The 20,724-nt window shown below is 34.4% G+C and overlaps 1 protein-coding gene across 2 annotated transcripts; it reads right to left on the reverse strand.

Moving 5' to 3' along the window:
- Positions 1-6,834: 6,834 nt before the first annotated feature.
- Positions 6,835-20,201, reverse strand: GNRHR (gonadotropin releasing hormone receptor). 2 transcript variants are annotated; one of them, XM_077137149.1, is made up of 3 exons: positions 19,680-20,201; positions 8,997-9,216; positions 6,835-7,079 (listed from the first exon to the last, which is right to left on the reverse strand). In XM_077137149.1, the coding sequence occupies exons 1-3, from the start codon at positions 20,199-20,201 to the stop codon at positions 6,835-6,837; spliced, it is 987 nt and encodes a 328-aa protein (XP_076993264.1). The 2 variants fall into 2 exon arrangements, with proteins under 2 accessions (XP_076993264.1, XP_076993265.1); XM_077137150.1 differs by having other exon boundaries at positions 6,944-7,079; positions 8,997-9,088.
- Between the last annotated feature and the right edge of the window lie 523 nt (positions 20,202-20,724).

Here is a 20,724-nt window from a genome sequence, read left to right on the forward strand (position 1 = left end):
CCCCCAAATTTGAGTCACCCAATATGCATGCTCCCACCTGAGATCGAACAAGGCAACACTCTGCCTGTTTTTTCAACTCTCATACTGTAAATATGTCCTTTTTGTGATATATTTAGTGCCATGTTTTTCACATATTTGTGTTTCTTGTTGGTGAGTTTGTTGTTTAAAATAGCCCCCAAGCATAATGCTAAAGTGATGTCTAGTGTTCCTATGCACAAGAAGAATGTGACTTGTCTTGTGGAAGAAACACCTGTATAAGGTAAGTTTTTTCAGGCATGCGTTATATGGTGCTGCCAGTCATGAGTTCAATGTTAATGTATCAATACTAGATATGAAACAAGATGTCTTTAAACAGAAACACACATAAAAAACAAGGTTATGTATTGATTGGTTGGTGAAAATCTAATCCTCTATTTCCCCTAGGAGTAATGGTTCAGTATTCACTAATTCAGCGTTCACAGCAACTTTATAGTACAAAACCACTGCAAATAACAGGAATCAAGTGAATATTCTTAATTCATCTTCACCTTGGCCAGATACCAAAGATACACAGGGCCGCTCCAACACCACTTCAGAGGTGTGGCAGGAGAGGTCAGAGATGAAAAAGATAGTTTTAACTAATTGCAGTTAAAATTGAAAATTTAAAGAGCATGTGGTCATGTGAACATATCTTTTCTGGAGTCTTGGGAGGGGTCTTAGTAAGTGAGCTCTGAAGTTAAGCTTCATTAGTATCACAGGAAATTTGCTTTAGTTGCTATTTATTTAGTTAGTTAAATTTAATTATGAATTTATTAATTACTAATTTCATTTAATTTCTTTAATTACTTATTTCTTTGACAATTATTCTCTGAATCTCATGTGAGTTCCGCAATTTAAAGACTTATGGGGGGTGCACAGCTGGTTCAGTGATAGAATGCTTGCCTCTGATGTGGGAGACCATGGCCCCAAAAATAAAGGGGGAAAAAAAAACTTATGGAAATTTCTTATTCAATGACACTACACGTAAAAACAGAGAGACAGCCAAATGAGAACATGACCAAATTTCCATTTTTCAGTTGGGCAGACGTTAGCTTCTATACACCAAATGAAGACTCTAAGCACAACAGTTTGAAATGTTTAGATTTAGCTAGTGAAGATAAAAAGAAAATCTGTCTTTTCCCTTGGGGTTTAATTTACTGAGCAGCTACAATATTCTAAGAACTGTATTTAGTTTTCATGCTATATATTTTAAATTGTATGCTATACATAAATTTGGCTTATATGTAGTCACACTTTTGTTTTGAGAGGTTAATTGGTGATTGTAACAGGGACTCCTGGTTTCTGACCCAAAAGACATTCCCCTTCTGCCCTAAGAAAATTATAAAAACAGGTTACATATCCCCTGTCCCCTTCTCACCCACCCCCCCACCATCAGGTGGCTACCTGTTCAGGGAAATTGAGCCCCTTCGCACAAGGTGACTCACACCCTTATGGTGTTTTGGGTGATCTCTTTCCTTTTTTGCTGGTGATTCTGGCCAATTTAAGAGGAGGTGTTGAAGGTTCTGAAAGAGAGGTGCACAATGAGAAGCCACCTTTTTTTTCTGCTTTTGAGGTTTAGACTGATGACAACCAACTTCTAGCCGTGAAAGGAAAACCAGTGGAAGCAGAGAAGTTGATCCAAAGCTCTGAATTAACCAAATCTGTACGCCTAGCTCTGGACTTCCTGTCACGTGAGATGAAAAATGCCACCTCTAGTCTGACATTTCTGTTTCTTACAGCAGAAAACATTCTAACTGAAACAGTGATACATAAAATAAAAGTCATAAAACATGTATACATAAAGCATTTATTGTGTTTTTTCTCATTTATTTTCATTTCATGAATTTGGAGTTACAGGAATTCACAAGGAAAAAATTAAAAGATCATTAGAAATAACTATGTAAACTTTTTGCACGTGTTCTATTGTTCTATGCATCGTTTGTATATGCTATATAATTTTTAAAATTTGACTAATCATTTTGAACTTGATTTTTCACTTAATTACCATAAAAGTAAAATGCAAGATTAAATTGAACGCTATTTTTTCAGTTTCATATAGACATGTGTTCTAGTTTGCTAGCTGCTGGAATGCAATATACCAGAAACAGAATGGCTTTTAAAAAGGGGAATTTAATGAGTTGCTAGTTTACATTTCTAAGACCAAGAAAATGTCCCAATTAAAGCAAGTCTTATGAAAATGTCCAATCTAAGGCATCCAGGGAACGATCCCTTGTTTCAAGACGGCCGATGAAGTTCACGGCTTCTTTCTCAAGTGGAAGGTACAGGGCAAATATAGTCAAGTTTATCTCTTATCTGGGAGGGCACATGGTGAACACGGTCAGGGCTTCTCTCTCATCTGGAAGGGCACATGGTGAGCACAGCATCATCTGCTAGCTTCTTCGCCTGGCTTCCTGTTCCATGAAGCTCCCCAGGAGGCATTTTCCTTCTTCATCTTCAAAGGTCACTGGCTAGTGGACTTCTGCTTCTCGTGGCTGTGCAGTTCTGCTCTGCTTTCTGAATCTTCCCTATTCTCCAAAATGTTTCCTCTTTTATAGGACTTCAGAAACTAATCAAGACCCACCCAAATGGGTGGAGACACATCTCCCCTAATCCAGTTTAACAACCACTCTTGATTAAATCACATCTCCAGGGAGATGATCTAATTACAGATTCAAACATATGGTATTGAATAGGGATTATTCTGCCTTTACAAAATGAGATTTTGATTAAAACATGGCTTTTCTAGGGGACATACATCCTTTCAAACCAGTACAACATGATTTATAGCAATTAGACTAGTGCAAGGCACCGATTCAAAATTTGAAACTAGGCCAAAGGGAAAATAGGGAAAATTTAAGAAATACTTAATTGTTCTGATTAAATATTATCTTTTTTGTGACTTCCAAGTAAGTTCTGAGACTAGGTCACTTTTGGGAAATTCCTAACTCATCTATACTTGTTTATTGTCTCTGAAAGATAATGTTTGTGGTCCCTGCCCTGCCCCTCTCCCTTCTCCCCAACCCAGACTAGTTTTATTTTTTTTTAACTATGATATCTGTTTCTTTGTTTGTTAAATTGGTGTTTACTCAATTCATTGCCATTATTTCATGCTACTTCTTTATTAAATTAAATTGCTAAATTCATTTTTTAAAAACTTTTGATTGTTCCATTCAACATATATAATCAGTAATTCACAATATCATCACATAGTTGCATATTCACCACCATGATCGTCTCCTGGAACATTTGCATCCATCCAGAAAAAGAAATAAAAAGAAAACAGAAAAAAATTCACACACACCACACTCCCCACCCCTCCCCTTCACGACCACCAGCATCCCAATCCAAATCTATTTTAACATTTGTTCCCCCATCACTCATTTTTATTCCATATGCTTTACTCATCTGTTGACAAGGTAGATAAGAGGAGCATCAGACACAAGGCTTTCACAGTCACACAGCCACATTGTAAAAGCTATATCATTATACAATCATCTTCAGAAAACATGGCTACTGGAACACAGCTCTACATTTTCAAGCAGTTCCCTCCAGCCTCTCCATTACATCTTGACTAACAAGGTGATATCTATTTAATGCATAAGAATAACCTCCAGGATAACCTCTTGACTCTGTTTGGAACCTCCCAACCATTGACACTTTATTTTGTCTCATTTCACTCTTCCCCCTTTTGGTCGAGGTTTTCTCAATCCCTTGATGCTGACTCTCAGCTCATTCTAGGATTTCTGTCCCACGTTGTCAGGAAGGTCCACACCCCTGGGAGTAATGTCCCATGTAGACGGGGGAGGGTGGTGAGTTTTCTTGCTGTGTTAGCTGGAGAGAGAGGCCTATAAATTCAATTTTTAACTAGTTTTATGGGTTAAGTAAAGGAAAAGTCAATCAAGATAGAATCTTAATTTTCTGATTTATTAGATTCATTCTGCTGAACATTTCCTTTTCCCAAGGAATCCTAATCTTTTATTATGACTGGAAATATAATAAATTACTGTAGTATAGAATATGAAATACTCTTTGTTGAATGGTGTATCTTTATTTTAAAAGTCATATTTACCTTTCGGGCTTTGAGTTTTATTTTGAATCCATATCCACATTAAAATTTATGGATTTTGAGATATATAGAGTGTACTTATTTCTGTGAAGTTTTTGCATTTCATATTGGGCATATGGAAGTTTCTGGATTCAAAAGAGTGATCAAGCAAATTGAAACAATCTAGTGTCAGTATTAAAATTACTATTCATGCATGTAAACAGATGAATAATTATACTTTAAAAAATTTTCAACATTTTTTAATTGTGAAATACAACATGAATACAAAAAAAGAAAAACCCCAATAAATTTCCAAGTACATTTTAACAAGTAGTTATAGAATAGATCTTAAAGTTTGGTATGGGTTACAGTTCCATGATTTTTTGTTTTTTTATTTTAGCTGCTCCAAGACAAGAGAGACTAACAGAAATATCAATATAATGATTCAGCAGTCATACTCATTCGTTAAATCCTATCTTTGCTGTTATACTCCTATTTCACTTTAAATAACATATATACATAAAAGCAATAAATTTCAAAGTACATCGCAACAATTAGTTGTAGAACAGATTTCAGAGTTTTGTATGGGTTACAATTCATTCAGATACAATTTTGTATTGTTGTATGCTTCCTTAGCACACATTAAAAAATCAATCAAGGATTCTTAGTCATTTTTTTGTGCCATGAACCTCTTTGGTAATCTGGTATAGTCTATAACCCCCCCTCTTGAAATGATGTTTTTAAGTGCTTAAAATAATACAAGTAAGACTAAAACAAAATCAATTACATTGAAATCTAGTTTTATGCATGGGCCATAGATTAAGGACACCTGCATTAAGATTTTGAATAGCCCTTGTATCAAAAAATGCCTGAGAAAATACTAAACAAATCTGAAATGTGTTCATTAAACACGTGTATACTATAGCCCTTAGATTGCATTTTGTGTATATGTGTTATTTTTGCCTTTAAATACAAAAGTAAGAATTATTATTAGTTTAGGAATAAGTTTATGATAAACAGACTTGGAGAAGATTGGTTTTGTTGTGACATCTACATTCCTGTATCATCTAGCAGGATGATAAAATCTTGGTATCTATATATACACCTTTAAAGTTAACTTTGAGCATTTTAAAATACTATAGATTTTATGCTCTGCCCAATTCAGCTGTACAGGGTCATGACTTGGTTCATTAAAGGGATGAGTTTAGTAAAATAGAAGATAGTGAGTGAAAGAGGAGAAGGAAGGGGTTCAATGGTGACAGAAATAAGACCAATGGAGGCACAATTAGAAAATAATGTAGGATGGGGAGGGGGAACCCACACAGCACTAAGAAAACTAAAAGATGAAAAGAAAAATAAGGAAATTCTTACAATAGTTTAGCTAGCAATTTATTTTACACAATTCCACATGCCCTGGAATATATGAAATTTATCTTTCATCTTTTGTATGGCACTGCATATCTCAGATGAATAGAACGACATTTTGCCTGATTTTTAAGAAGAAGTTAAGTAATGGTTGAATTTCCTTTAAGTTCTTTACCATGCTTTTCTCATTTAATAGATATTATGGTCCCATTATTTTCATCTGCTCCCATTTTTTCATGGAATGGGATAACACTGGCCTGAATTAAAAGAGGTGTTCTTGAGCAGACGTATTTGAGAAACCATACCACTTAATGTGGATATCAGTAGGTGTTAGTTTCACATTGACAGAGCTTTTATTCCCCCATTTTTAAGTTCTCTTCACTGTCTTCTTTGAAGTGCATAGATAAAGACTGCACAATTTTCTCTTCACAGTTCTTTTTATGCCTCAAACACCTCTTTGCTTGTGTATAACTTTGATTTCTCATTGATTTTTTTCAGCAATTTATGGATTATGGATTTAGTAAGATCAGGGGGTAGAAAAACCCCGCAATGTTGTTAAAACAGAAGGAATATTATACATAGACCATCAGTATAGATCTTTTCTTGATTGTATTTAAAAACACTCTTATTATCACAGTTAAGTACCATATGCCCCACTGACTGTAAATCCTAGAAAAATGTTCTAACCCCCTTTACAGGTCTTAACTCCTCTAAAATCTCTCCTGATATGAAGGTACTCAACCCTTGTAAAGAAAGAGATTTAGGAGAACAACTCACAAATTTCGTCAGGTTGGGGAAATGGATTGTGCAGTTGATTGCGGTGTACTCTTAGAATGCTTTTGAAGCCAAAGAAAAAATTAGGTTAATGGCATGTTTTTCTTTTTTAACCACAGAAGGGAAAATGATCTTGTGTATAGAGGAAGTACTGTTTCTGTGCTCTACATATAGCAAAAAACGAAGGTTGTGATTGCGGCTAAACCTGTTTGGATAAAAACTGTCCAAGGCATTCTGAGTGTAGGACTGTGTTGTGGTTTCTCTACCTTACTTTTTGTCATCTCTCTCTTCTGCCATGGCTATTTTGAATATTTATACATTATTATACAAGTAGAAAGTGATGAGAAACAATTGTTTTTTTATAGCAGTTCAGAAATGTCAGAGATTAATTCAGAAGTTTATGATTAAGAGCAATTAATCAGTATTCTTCCTGAAGTTTTTTTTTTCTTCTTCTTGTAACTGAGGCTCTTACAGGGTAGCTTCTAAAAGAATAATGATGAAAATAGAGTTTCAAATCCTGCTTTGTTTTATTTTTCAATGGAAATGTGTCACTCCCTTTGAATTCATAATCTCCAGTTGGGGGAATTTATTAACTTACTCTTCTTTGCATATTTTCCTATGCAGTCTATCAACTACAGAGAGAAATATCCATATATAAGTGGATCAAAGCATGGATTTAAAAAAGCAAAGAGAAAGAAGAAGTGATTTACTGGGTCAGATACCCTATTTAACATTTCAGGGTCAAACCAATACCAAATTCCTAGGACGTAGTATGGAGTCCAGCAGACAGTAAACGAAGAAGCAAATGCAACCGTCATCTTTAGGGTCCTCAGCCGTGCTCTCGGTATATTGTTCTTGGATTGATTCAATTGTAGTTCTATTAGATAGAAACAGTAGGTGTTTAATGACCAGCTTTCTCACAAAACAAAAAATAGACATAAAGGAAGAAAAAATCACTAACTGAAGTTAATCAATACAATGAAAGCAAATTTCCAATATTTTTTAACAATGATAATTTGTTTGAAATGCATGCTCTATTACAAGTTTTCCACTAAGTGATAACGAATGGAAAGAGAAATGATGACAGTGTTCTTAAAAGTTGTTTCCATCAAACTAATCTGCATTTGATATGTGGGGGTGCTCAAATCTTTGAAATAAAAACTTAAGAGTAGATGGTGTATGACCTATGTTGAAATTTGAGTTTACACGGATGTATATTCACTCTGTGAGAGTTCCTACCTCAAAAGATAATAAAGACTGTGCATTGTATATACCTGTACTGTTTGCTTCTTTCAATAATGTCTAAAATGATTTCACTTTTTATATCAATATATCCTTTAAAGTATGTAGGTTACTTCCTTTGTGAAGAAACTCACTAGAATTTAATGGAATCACTGATTGCCTACATGAAATTTAGACTCGCCTCTGAAAGGTAAAAAGTTGCAGTTTTGAAATGCTCAAAGCCTGTTCTTTTATTTCATAATCCAGAACCACCGTTTTTTTTTTTCAATACTCTTCATATATTGTATTTTTAGGGAAACAGATAATGCTAACTCAGAAATAATCATTTTGCAACTTATTCATTTATCCAAAGGGAGCAGAAATATTGAAGGAAATATTTAAATGAATGACATTTTAATTATAAAATAAATTTTTGACCAAAATGTCAAAATAAGTAATTTATTGAACACAGATTTGCCATGGATTTTTTTTTTGTCACACACACACCGAATTACCATGTACTAAGTGTCTTGTTATGTGCTTTACTCTTTTCACTTATTTCATTTAATCCTTAATATCTGTACACCTAAGTAATGAACAGACAACAAAACAATCAATACGAGTGGGAGCATACTAGAAAGCATCTTGGCTTAGCTCAGAGGCTGAATCTGGACAAAATACAGGGACTCTGACAACAAGTTGTGCTTTTTCTTCTGTTGAGATATCACACTTGATTATTGGTTTGCTGTTTATGAACTGATAACTGCTAAACTGTAAACTCTGTGAGAGCAGGATCCCTACCTAACATAGTTTCCAGCAGTAATGAGCAGTCAGAACATATTAATTGAATAAATAAAGGATTGAATTAATACTATTTAACCATTATTCTCTGCCTCTACTTTTATGTTCTTAATCTACATTTCTTTTAGATTAACCCCATTTGGAATCCAACATCTTATTTCCTCTGTGCTGTTCTTAGATATCCCCTATAAAGCTAAATGTTTTTAGGACAAGATTCTGAAGGCAAATTGTTTTTGCACTGTAACTTTCTTGGAAAAATCGAATATCATTTTGTGATGGCAAATGGAAATTGTGCAAGTGCCCATTATAAAGCATTGCTGTAATTATCTTCTTTTGAAAATATTTACTGAGAGTGAGCATCTCATAATTATTAAGACAATTTCTTATTAATTTGTACCAGGTATAATGCCTGCACTATGTTGTTGATAACATATCTTTTGGATGTCATTGCACAGTCATGCTTATTTTGAAATGAAATTCATAAAGTTTTATTTTCAGGAATGCAACAAATATAATGAAACAAAAAAGGTACAACCATATGTGTGAAGTTTTTGGATGAAATAGTCAGTTATGTATGTAACTATGTTCACACACCCAATACACACATGCACACACCCACATACATATACATAAATGTATGTAGCTTATCTTGTGAGGATATGGTGGATTTTAATCTGATAGTCTAACTTTAACAGATCTATTGGCTAGGAGTGAACAGGTTGTACACTGTTACATTCTAGAAACCAGGTGTCTAAATATAAGGAATACATACTGTGGGGATCCTGCTGAAGGACTCGTGTCAGGGTGAAGATGATTTTTGCATTGCAGATCACCATGATGAGAAGGGGAATGATGAAGAGGAAACTGAAGGTGAAAAAGTTATAAAAGGCTTGATGCCACCATTGTGGAAAACTGCAGTGTGTCACACATTGAGAGAAGACATCTGCCTGTCCAGAGCTGTCCGCTAGATGGATCATCCTGAAGATATATAACTGTATGAGAAAATTTTTTTAAAAGTTGTTACTTTTTGTAAACAGAATTTGAACATCTTCTTTAATGCTTCCTTCCCTGTGTTGTGCTAGCTTTCCAACATGTTGTTGCCCAAAGCAATTTCCTAGCTCCGTGGTATTATCCTTCTGGCATTTCTATAAAAAGTTGTAAATGGATGCTTACTTAAAATATGTTTGGGTAAGTGTGAATGGATCTATAGGATTTTGGATTTTTGGGGGAAATAATTTCAACCTTGCAGAATATTCATCAACCAGGGATTTAAACCTTATTTGTATTTCCAGTTTTAGGTTCAATTAATGCTAAGTAAACCATTTGCCAGTGATTTAATTCATTGCTATATCACTAGTATGTAAAATCTGTGCCTTGCACTTAGAATGTGCCCAATAAAATACATACTTAGATTTTACTTTTGAAACTGAAAACACCACTAAAATGGCTGTCTTTTAGAATAAAATGGGCAAAAGACATAAAAATCGCCCTTCTTCAGAGAAATGTCTGTTCACATACTTTGCACATTTTCAAATTGGATTCTTTGTTTTTTTGTTGTTGAGGGGTAGCTGTTCTTTATATATTCTGGCTATTCAATAAGCATATGAAAAAGTACTCAACATCATTGGTCATCAAGGAAATGTAAATGAAAACCACATGAGATACTACTCATTGGTGATTATTAAAAACAAAAACAAAAACAAAAAATCATAGGTGTTGATGAGGCTGCAGAGAAATTAGACCTTTATAAACTGCTGATGGCACTGTAGAATGGTGCAACTATTATGGAACTGAATTAGGCAGCTACTAAGAAAATTGAAAGTTGAATTACCATATGACCTGGCATTCCCACTTCTTGGTATATATTCAAAGAATTGAAAGCAGGGACTTGAACAGATATCTGTGACTAATCAGTATTAGTTATGATAGCTAAAATGTGGAAGCAACCCATGTGTCCATCAACAGATAAAAGGATAAATGAAATGCCATATAAACATACATTGGAATATTATTCAGCTATAAAAAGGAATGAAGTTCTGGTGCATGCTTCAACATGAAGAGACTTGAAGACATTCTGTTGATTAAATGTCAGACACAAAAAGATAAATATTGTATGATGTCTCTTATATGAAATACTTAGACAAGGCAAACTTCTAGAGACAGATGGTGGTTTTAAATTATCAGGGGGAAGGGTTTGGGTTGGAGGGAAAGGGAGTTATAGCTTAACAGGTGAGTAGTTTCTATTTGAGGTGATGAAAAAGGAGGTGTAATGTTGACTATGGTAGCACAATGTTGTGCATTTAATTAATAATACTGGCTTGTACACTTGAATGTGGTTAAAATGGAAAATTCTGCACTTTATATCACTTCAATAAAAAGAACAAAGAAAAAACAAAAATAGAACAAAAAAATGACCCTTAGACATATGGAAAAATGTTCAACCTCACTCATGATAAGAGACATGCCAAATAAATCTACACTGAGATGCCATTGTTTTTTAGCATCAGATTACAGAAATAGAAAGCATAGTAACAATCCATTGGCAAGGCTATGGGGAAATGGCGCTTTCTTACACTGCTAGTAGGAATGCACATTGGAATAAACATTATGGAGGGGAAATAGTCAATAATTAACAAAACTACATATGCATTTACCTTTGACTCAGCAACCTCACTTCCAGGAATTTACTCTGAAGTCACTCCCTTTCCCCATAATATGGAAATATCTGTGCATAAACTTATTAATTGCAGGATTGTTTGTAATGGAAAACATTGAAAATACCCTCAATATCAATTCATAAGACAAGAGTTGAACAAATTATGGTGCAAACACTCAATGGAGTACTACGTAGCTGTAAAAATAGTGAGGGAAATCTTTATGTGTATGTTTGTGTGCATATGTGTGTATTTATATATAAATGCATGAGTGTGTGTGTATGTGTGTATCTATTTATCAGCTCTGTCTGCTGAGAGGACCTAGAAACACTGACATTCCATAGCAATGAGCATACTTAACATCTAGATGTTGTCTTTTAAATACTATGCTCTACTCACAGAATTAGGACCCATGGGAGAAGTGGGTAGCTTCAGGGTTGGGACAGGCAAAGTACATACAATATGTACCGGGAATAACTAGTTGTGCCAAAAAGTCGGGCAGTGCTCAAAGAATAATGGAACATGTTAGCTTGAAAGGAGCTAGTTTGAAAAAATTTCCACTGGTCAAATCTGGGACGATGTAAGTATGAAAAGTTTTAAAAGATGATAAAGAATCATAAACTATTGAATGCAGTAAGTATCTATGAGTGCATGCTGATATAAATTACAAAATAAGATATAAATGGGGAGAGGAAAAAGTTCTTCCTTACTGGAGAAAGCCACTAGTAAATGTAGAAAGAATAATGGAATTAGAAATTGCCATTTGATAATAACTATAATAATAATTGATTCAGGCAAGAATTTGCCGATGGATGAGAAAAACAGTGGATGAGAATTTGAGAAGTAAAAGGATATTTATGTAGTCTCAAAGTATCTACCCACAGGCTACTTACCCATTACAAAGAGTAAAATAGTAACTTCGCAGTAGACACAAAATTAAATAATCAGGTTAACTGTTGCCAATAATGAGGTTAATTGACAACATCTGCCTCTTTATAGAATGTATTGAGAATATATTAGCATGGCTTTGTTACTGTTTCTGCTAAAAGTGTACAACCAGAATCTAATCACAAGGAAATTTCAGATAACCCCCAAACTGAGGAACATTCTGCTAAATAAATGATCCTGCTACTCTTCAAAAACGCCTTTGTCATGAAATACGAAGAAAAGCCAAGGACCTGTTTCAGATTAGAAGAGAATAAAGAGGTATGACATCTGAATATACCACATGATCATGGATTTTTCTTTTGTTATGAAGATCATTACTGGAACAGACAACTGGTGGGTGGTATTGTGTCAGAGCTAATTTCCTGATTGGGATCATTGTACTATGGTTATGAGAGAGAAGTCTTTGTCTGTAGGAAACACATTGAAGCATTTAGAGGTAAAGAGGTTTTATGACTGTAACTTACTTTTAAATAATTCAGCATACATCCACCTCCCCAATACATGGAATAAGGCAAATAAACAAATGTAGCATAATGTTAATACTTGGGAAATCTGCATTCTTTGTACTATTTTCGCAATCTTCTGAGAAGTGTGAAATTATTTAAAAAAAAAAAAAAGAAAGAGGCCTTCTTTAATCCAGGACTTTAAAACACATATTGAATCAATTATTAAAACGTTGCAAGTAGGTTTTCAAAAACAAATTCTAGTATATATTTATTCATTCTTTCCCCATTCATCAAGCACACACTTTACCTGGTGATTTCCAAACTCTTCCACTGAGAAACTTCATTTTACATGAGACATTATTAAAATGAGAAGATATGAGAGCACAAACTCTTTTAAACAAATGGCAAATACATTCAAGCACAAAGACTACAGCATTTCTTTTTATTTAAGCAAATGAGGTGCAGTACTTCAGTACTTATAATGTTTATTTTTACTATTAAATTAAGAGATTAAATTTAAATTAATTAAGGGCGGGCCACGGTGGCTCAGTGGCAGAGTTTTCGCCTCCCATGCCAGACACCAGGGTTCCATTCCCGGTGCCTACCCATGCAAAAAAAGATTAAATTCATTAAATAGACCCAGGGTCTCTTTACTCTTTGGCATGATGGGAGTGGAAATAAAGTATGCCTTTTTTAAGAAAAGAATATTACAAAATATTTCCTTTCTTCATTCTGTAGAGTAGGGGAAATAACCGTGCTCCTAATAGTTGTAATTAAAATGTTGATATTGCATTTCTTAGTGGAAATACCGAAGTTCAGGCCATTTTCTGTTACAAAGGGAAAAATGAATTAATAAATTGATTCACTAGAGGGCGCCCAATGATCAAAATAGCAGCCTTAAAGTTGCGAAACTCAAAAAAGTTCATTCAACCAATTCTGTCTCACTATCCAGACCAACTCTTTCCAGATAATGCAGTTTCTATAATTCTTCGCAACATGACCTTATTTAATGCTCAGTTTTGAATTTGACCCAACAGATATTGTAAGCTGAAATCTTTGTAGTCCTCACATAAAATGTGATATGGAGCCTTTATTTTATCTTTAAAGTCTAAACTATTTTCTTCCCACTTTCCAACTGGATTTTAAATCAAATGACTTGTTTGACTTCCTTCTCTGCACTGAGACTTAACTTCACTATAATATTTCATGTTTTAAAGTCATACGGGTAAAACTTTAATAGGGTGAAACAATTCAATGACTTTGAGATACAGTTTTATGATTTTAGTTAATGTTTATCATTATTTATTTAATAAATTCTTAATTTTAAAGCAACTTCTTGGTAAAAATAACTATAGTTAGTGTTCTCTTTCATTAAAATGTACCATATATATCCTTCTATCAAGAAAGTTAATATCTGGAATAAATAAGAGTAAAGGGGAACATACATAGGACACCTGTAAAAGATAGGCTGTGATAAGTTTCAAAAGAGAAGTATAGATTAAGTGTTATGGAAATTCACACTCTTCCTTACCCATAAACTAATTTGCTTTAGGCTCAGTTCAAATTATTTTGTGTTCTAAGGCCATATTCATTTGAATGATTAATGTAAAAATCTACTCTATTTCCAGTGATTCCTTTGTCCTTGGATTATATTTCTTTTATGCTTCTTTTCCTTTATCCTTTGCCCTGGTTCTCATCAGGGCTTACATTATTTCACCATAAACTAGAGCATTCTTCTATCATCCTTTCCACAGTCAACTTTGGATGCTTATTACTTCTTAGAATATTATATTTCACCCTCATCTTATCCCACACTAAGTATTCCTTTACCTAATCTTTCCCAAAGGTAATTATCTTCAGATGATGTGCTCATTGTCCTCAACTACAAATGAAAATAATAATAGTGTCCACTATAGGAACTGCCATGAGAATTGAATGTGTAAGGTACTGAATAATGCCTGCCACACAGTTAGCAGTATATAAATCTTAATCATTATTATTAAAAAGCAATGGCACACAACTTATAAATATATATGCATTACATTTACTTATATTTTTAAAAATGTATGACATTTTTTTTCCTGATGTCTCTTAACCATCTATTCTTACCTTATGCTTTTCTCTCCTTTTCCTTCCCCAAACTTTTATAGGAAAAAATATATATATACTATATTGCATAGTGTGGTGTAGCATAGTGGTTAAGAGCTCTGACTGTGGAGTTAACTAGACGTATTGACACCTCTGCTTATTAGATAGTCCTCCACTCACTAGAGTTATATAACATTCTTAGCCTTAGTTTTCCCGTGGGTAACACAAGGGCAATAATTGCACCTAACTTATAGTGTTGCTGGGAAGATTACAGGAAATAATGTGTGCAAAAGCACTCAGCATGATTCCTGGCACATATTTATGTCCTCAGTAACTATTATTTATCACCATCATTGTTATTATCACCGTCATTATTTCTGCTGCGTAGTGTACTATACTACGTTCCCACAAATGCCTGGCATATTGTACATGTGTAATACCTATTTACTGAATTTAAAAATTCCTTGCCAATTTCAGAAGTGCATTCTAGCCCCGAAAAATCTCTTTGTGTCAAGGCAAGCCTCCACACATCTTCATACCATACGTCTTTACACCAAGGCAACTCATATATGTTTCCTGCAGGCCTCGGCTAACTACAGAATTTAAAAGCTGTCAGTTTATAGTGTTCCACGTTAACATAGTTAAGCTAGTGGCATAAACGCTTTCTGAAAACAATCTGCTTCTCTGGAATTCTTGTGGTCTTAGATGACTATTGTTGGAACCATGACACTCCTAATTCAGGAGATGTTTTTTCCTTATCATGCAGTTGTCAGCCTCATCATAGACAGTCTTAAATCAGATCCCGGGGCATGTCTGTTGCCTTTTCTTTTCTTTCTTTCCTTTTAGTTCTACTTTTAAAAATAATGCCTCCCAATCTTAAAGTATTATGCTCTAGCAAATATAGCATTCAGATTGAGTCTGATAGTTTTGTGATGAGGCAGGTAATTTGCCAAATTCCTGATCAGTCAGAATGAATGCTATAATTTACAGAAATCTGAAATAATCTACTTTTATATAAGCATATTTCTTTGTTGTTTCTTAACCATCTGCTTTTTTACTCATATTTCCTTTTTGTTTCTCTTCTGACATCAAAAATTCTGTTTTGAAGGAAAGATAAAGAATGTTGGGGGGGGGAAGGAAATGAACGTCAGGTGAACGTTTATGCATCAAGTCTTCTACAACATGATTTTACATACTTTATTAACAATTTATTCTTTATAATCACTCTTTTAAATTTGGGTAAAGTAGTTTGCTCAGTGTCACATAGCTGTAAGAGATGCCAACAAGATTTGAATCCAACTTCGAATAAATCCAATGTTGACATCATTTCTGCTGTCCCATTGGCTTTCAAATTTTGTTGCAGGGAGCTCAGAGGTCTTCAAAGGGACCATGGCTGGGGTTAATGAAAGACCAAGCAGAGGCTAGGCTTCCCTTATATAACCCTATTCCATCATAGCAGCTCCATTTATATCTATTTCATTTATTGGGGTTCCACATAGGCTTTTTTTTAATTTTATAATTCCATAACTGGTAAAAAGTTTGAAAGTTACTATATTATACCATGCTGAACTTCTGAAGACACATCCCCAAACCATCTTAGAATTTAGCTTCTGAGGTTAGCAATCAGAAAGGTGGTAAACTAATACGGCCAAGTTGAGATTTGGACATTCTGAACTCTGGCAACATGTCATGAATTCCCAGTCTTGAGGTGTTAACAACTAGCTTACTACATTTTTTTTGTTAACTGAATTATGAATTGCTCAAGAATAGAAAATTGATACATGCACTAAATTGATGAAGATTAAGGTTGCCTTTTCAATGTAAATTATCCTAAACAGGATGCTCCTTTGTCAATGGGTTTTTCCATAGAGTGTAGTGAAGCATGACGCATCCTCACCATGTGTCATAGTCTAGAAATAAAGAGCCTCTTTATCGCTTGTCTTCCCCATCAACTGTACATAATGTTACTCACAGGGATGAAACCTTTTTTATTCGGAGAGATGGCAGAGAGCCACAATAAAAATAAAAGGTGGATTTAACACAAGACGTGAGTCCAACAGACCAAATGACATTGGGAGGCCACTTCATTCCTCTAAACCAGTGTTTTTTGAACTGCAGGTTATGTCTATCAGTGAACTCAAGTCAACATTAAAACTTTAAATAGAATAAAATAGAGTATTTATTTTTTGAAAACTTTTTTCAATTACACGTGTATGTGTGAAAGACAGACAAACTAGGTCTCGATGTAGTATGCATTTCTTATTTTGAGTTACTACCAAAAAGGTTTGAAGGCAATTGCTTTCAAAGTTCAGACCTCAGCTTTCTTACATGTAAAATGGGGATAACATGGTTCCTATATACCTCAGGCAGTTAATGTAAATATCAAATAAGATTACGTATGTGATGTGTTTCAGGAAACTTCAACAAAATGTTTCACAAATTTAAAGTGTTCTGAGGATGAGTCATTTGTTTTACAAAGTAAATATTATCATCATTTTCTGTGACTCACTGTCAAATAAATCTCTCCGGTAGAGTAACAAGTTTGAGGTTAGGCTATTACATGAAGTTCTTAAACTTTCAAGGTTAATTTTGTATTTTTCTTTTTACTACATAAAGAAAGGTAAGTAGTTGCCATTATCTTTCAATTTACTGCCATGTTTCATTTAAATGAAAATAATAGGATTACTAAATCAGTATTTTATTTAAAGCTTCATCCTATAGATGAGAGTGAAGTTGCAAGGGTGCTTTTCAGTCATTACCACAATTTGACCAATTTCTACTGCTGATTGGACTTTCACCTACATCAGAATCCCAATTACAAGTACTTTCCAGATAGCTATATTTATATGAAGATCTTTTTTGTTGCTGATGTTATGTCCTAAAGTAAACACTTTTACGTCTTCTCATACAGCCTGTCCTTCCCCATTCAAATAAGGAAACAAGCCAATAAACAGGTAGACAGAGGGACAGACAAACACTTCTCATTCAATCTATCTGTTTAATTCAATGGTTTTACTATTCAAACTCTTTGGTTAAAAACATTGGAGCCTTATTTTACTCTGGTCTATAATTAACTCCCTAAATTCATCATGTTGCCAAATTGTGGAGTCTTTTCTGTTGTTGTGGTTTGAAATATCCTCTTATCATCAATTCCATATCCCCGAATCCCCGAATGCCAGATGGTTTGAAAAGCCTTCTTCATCTTTTTCCACTTTCTACTCATTTAGGCATAGGTAAGTTTTCTTGAAATATATTTTTTTCTTTTCTTTTTTTTTTATTGCATGGGCAGGCACTGGGAATTGAACCTGGGTTTCCAGCATGGCAGGCAAGAACTCAGCCTGCTGAGCCACGATGCCCACCCTTGAAATATTTTTTTAATTAAAAAGATGATTTTTTCCTTTCTCTAAAACTTTCCTTCACTATTTCTACCCATACTTATTTATCCTTCTTTTTATGCTTTTAACAGATTTAAAAATTTTTTCGTGTCTGGTTATATTAGTTTTATAAAAGTCTTTTGTCCACAACTGACTTACATTTTCCTGGAGGGCTGCTTCTTTGTTTCATTAGCACCTGGCTCAGTGTTAGGAACATATTGTGTTTAACTAGTTTCCCTAGGACCTCCAACCAGCAAGCAACTCATATTTTAAAGAAACAAAATGGAAAATTTCATAAACACAAGTCTTGGTTAAAACACATTATTTCAAAAGGCATATTTTCTATGTCACTAACCTGTTCTCATATATTCTAGTCACTGTGAAAAGGATTTTTCTCCAGGGAAATTACCATATTTTAGTTTTTCCCATTTTTCCTGCCATGTTTTTAATCAACCTCTGAGATATCAGGTTTAGTAGTTATTTCTTTAAAGAGAACTTAAAATACACAATAGTAAAATTTATCTAAAATCCAAAAAATTAGTTAAATTAGGAATTGACAGTATATAATTTTGCCGCACAATTTTTCAGTGCTTTGCATTTAGTGAGTTTTGTGTGGCAGTTTTTTTTTTTAACCATCTGGGCAGTTGATATTGTCAGATAAATCCTCATTTGTGAAAAGAAAGTTTCTGGAAGATCCTGTCTAACTTTGGGTTTCTTTTTTTTCTTTCCTCTCCAGAACATTTTTATCACTCCCCAAAATAAACCCATGCCCACTAACAGCCACTCCCCATTTCCTCCCCACCAATTCATCTCCAGTAACTTCTAATATACTTACTGTTTCTAGTGTGGATATTTCATATAAATGGAGTCAGACAATACAGGGGTTTCTGTATCTGGCTTATTTTACAAAGTACAATGTTTTAAAGATTCATTCATATTGTTGTTCGAGTCAGCACTTCACTCCTTTTTGTTTTCCTTTAACTTTTCTGTCTTTTTTTTTTTTAATAATCAATCCTTTTGACTTTAATTCTTGACAAATTTTTTTACTTACAGTACATTTATAAGCATAATGGCAACCTGTTCATCTGTTGTTAAAAGATCATTGATTTTTGCAAGGATTTGTCCTTTGCCTCAGAGATATGACTGTTGAAAATGGCAGATACTGAGAGACAATTAATGAGATTGCTTTTGATGAAGGGAATTTGGAGATATGTCTTATGGCAATTTGGAGATGTGACTGTCTTCTGTAGAAACTGTGCCCGCACAGCAGTCATATAGCTTATTCAATAGCCGGCCCATCACAGGCTAGCCTGCCTCCAGCAAAATGCAAACCAATCTCAGAAAAATATTCAAATTTCCCAAAGTCCAAGTTTTCCCAAACTTCCTTGTTATTTTATCCCACCCAGATGCAAATTTCAGGACAACATAATAAATGTAAAAAATTCTCCCTAAGCCATGCCAACAGAATTCTTACTGTTCCACTCAAGAAATCTCAAATGAGACAAATTGCAAATACTTTCTATAAATGTGAATTCCATAATTCTTAAAAGTTCTCTCAATTAACCGTGAAATCCATCTAATCAGAGCAAAGGAAAAGCTAGATGGTAGAATAGTGTTGAGACCAATTTTGAGAATAGCTATTTTTCTCAGAGTATTTATTGCATACTCAAGATTATGCTAAACACATTATTATTAATTTAATTGGTACAAAAGCCACATGAGATAGGTATTACTGCCATTTTATAAATGAAGGAATTAAAAGCCAGGGCAGTTAAGTAGTATGCACAAAGTAAGACAGCAGAATCAAGATTAAATGCCACTTCAGATACCTAGAGCCCAAGATCTTAAAGATAGTACAATACTGTCTTTGACAAGACTTTTACTCAAGTTTAGGTAGAACTTCTGTGATAGCCATATCCTAACAAGTTCACGCATAATAAATTACCTGCGGTCCAGCAAAGACACCACTGAGGATCCAGGCCAGGCCAATCATGAATTGTCCTATTTTGCTGCTGTTTTTGACAGCTAGGGGCCTTGTGATGGCCAGAAAACGATCTAGACTTATCACAACCATCATGAAGGCAGGAGCGTACATGGAGAAGAGCTTCAGATAGCTGAGGACTTTGCACAGGAATTCTCCAGCGTACCATTGGACTGTAACGTTCCACATTCCATCCAGTGGCATGACAATCAGAGTCTCCAACAGGTTGGCTAAGGTCAGATGTTTTAAGAGCATCTTCATCCTTGAAAGCTTTTTTCCTTTCTGTTTTTTCTGAGTCCACTTCTGAAGTTTCAACAAGAAAGAACCATTAAAGGTTGTGGAGAGTAGAAAAAGGAAGAAAGTTACCGTCACTCGGATCTTTCCAGATAATGTCAGGGTGGGTAGGTTGCCCTGCATCAGTGGGATGGTGCTGTTAACAGCTGAACAGTGGTTTTGAGTCTGTTCAGGAGAGGCACTGATTGCCATACTTTCCAACTGATATAGCGTCAAGATTTGTATTTCTGATACTTCTGATATTTTGCTGTAATCAAACCCAAAGCCCCGTTTTATTTCTGCTGTCTTTGGATGGAAATGTCACGGATTTAGATTTATGCCAAACGTTGTCCCTGAGATACTTTGGACTTAATGGGAAAGATCAAGGTGAACTTGCTTTGTGGGTTTTTAATCCAACAGAGTGCTGAAGGAGATCATGTCAAACTATTCTGAGGGCCAAATGTAACTGTAGCACCTCAGCAGATGGCCTGGTTTGCACAACATATTTCTGAAGTGAAGGACACTTGAAGCCTAATTTAGAAGTTAGAATTCACTCATGATATTGTTCAAATAATTTTAATGAGGAGATTTTCTACAAACTTACGTGTTAGTGTTTTTCTGAATAGACACATGCAAAATGAAAGTGAACAAAATAAAAAAATTACTGGATCCAATTAAAATCTGCTGTCTTCAGAAGTTAATATATTTCTCAAAAACAAGCCTTTCTTTCCTTTTA

The sequence above is a fragment of the Tamandua tetradactyla genome, chromosome 19 (assembly GCF_023851605.1).
Source record: "Tamandua tetradactyla isolate mTamTet1 chromosome 19, mTamTet1.pri, whole genome shotgun sequence".
Taxonomy (NCBI): Eukaryota; Metazoa; Chordata; class Mammalia; order Pilosa; family Myrmecophagidae; genus Tamandua; species Tamandua tetradactyla.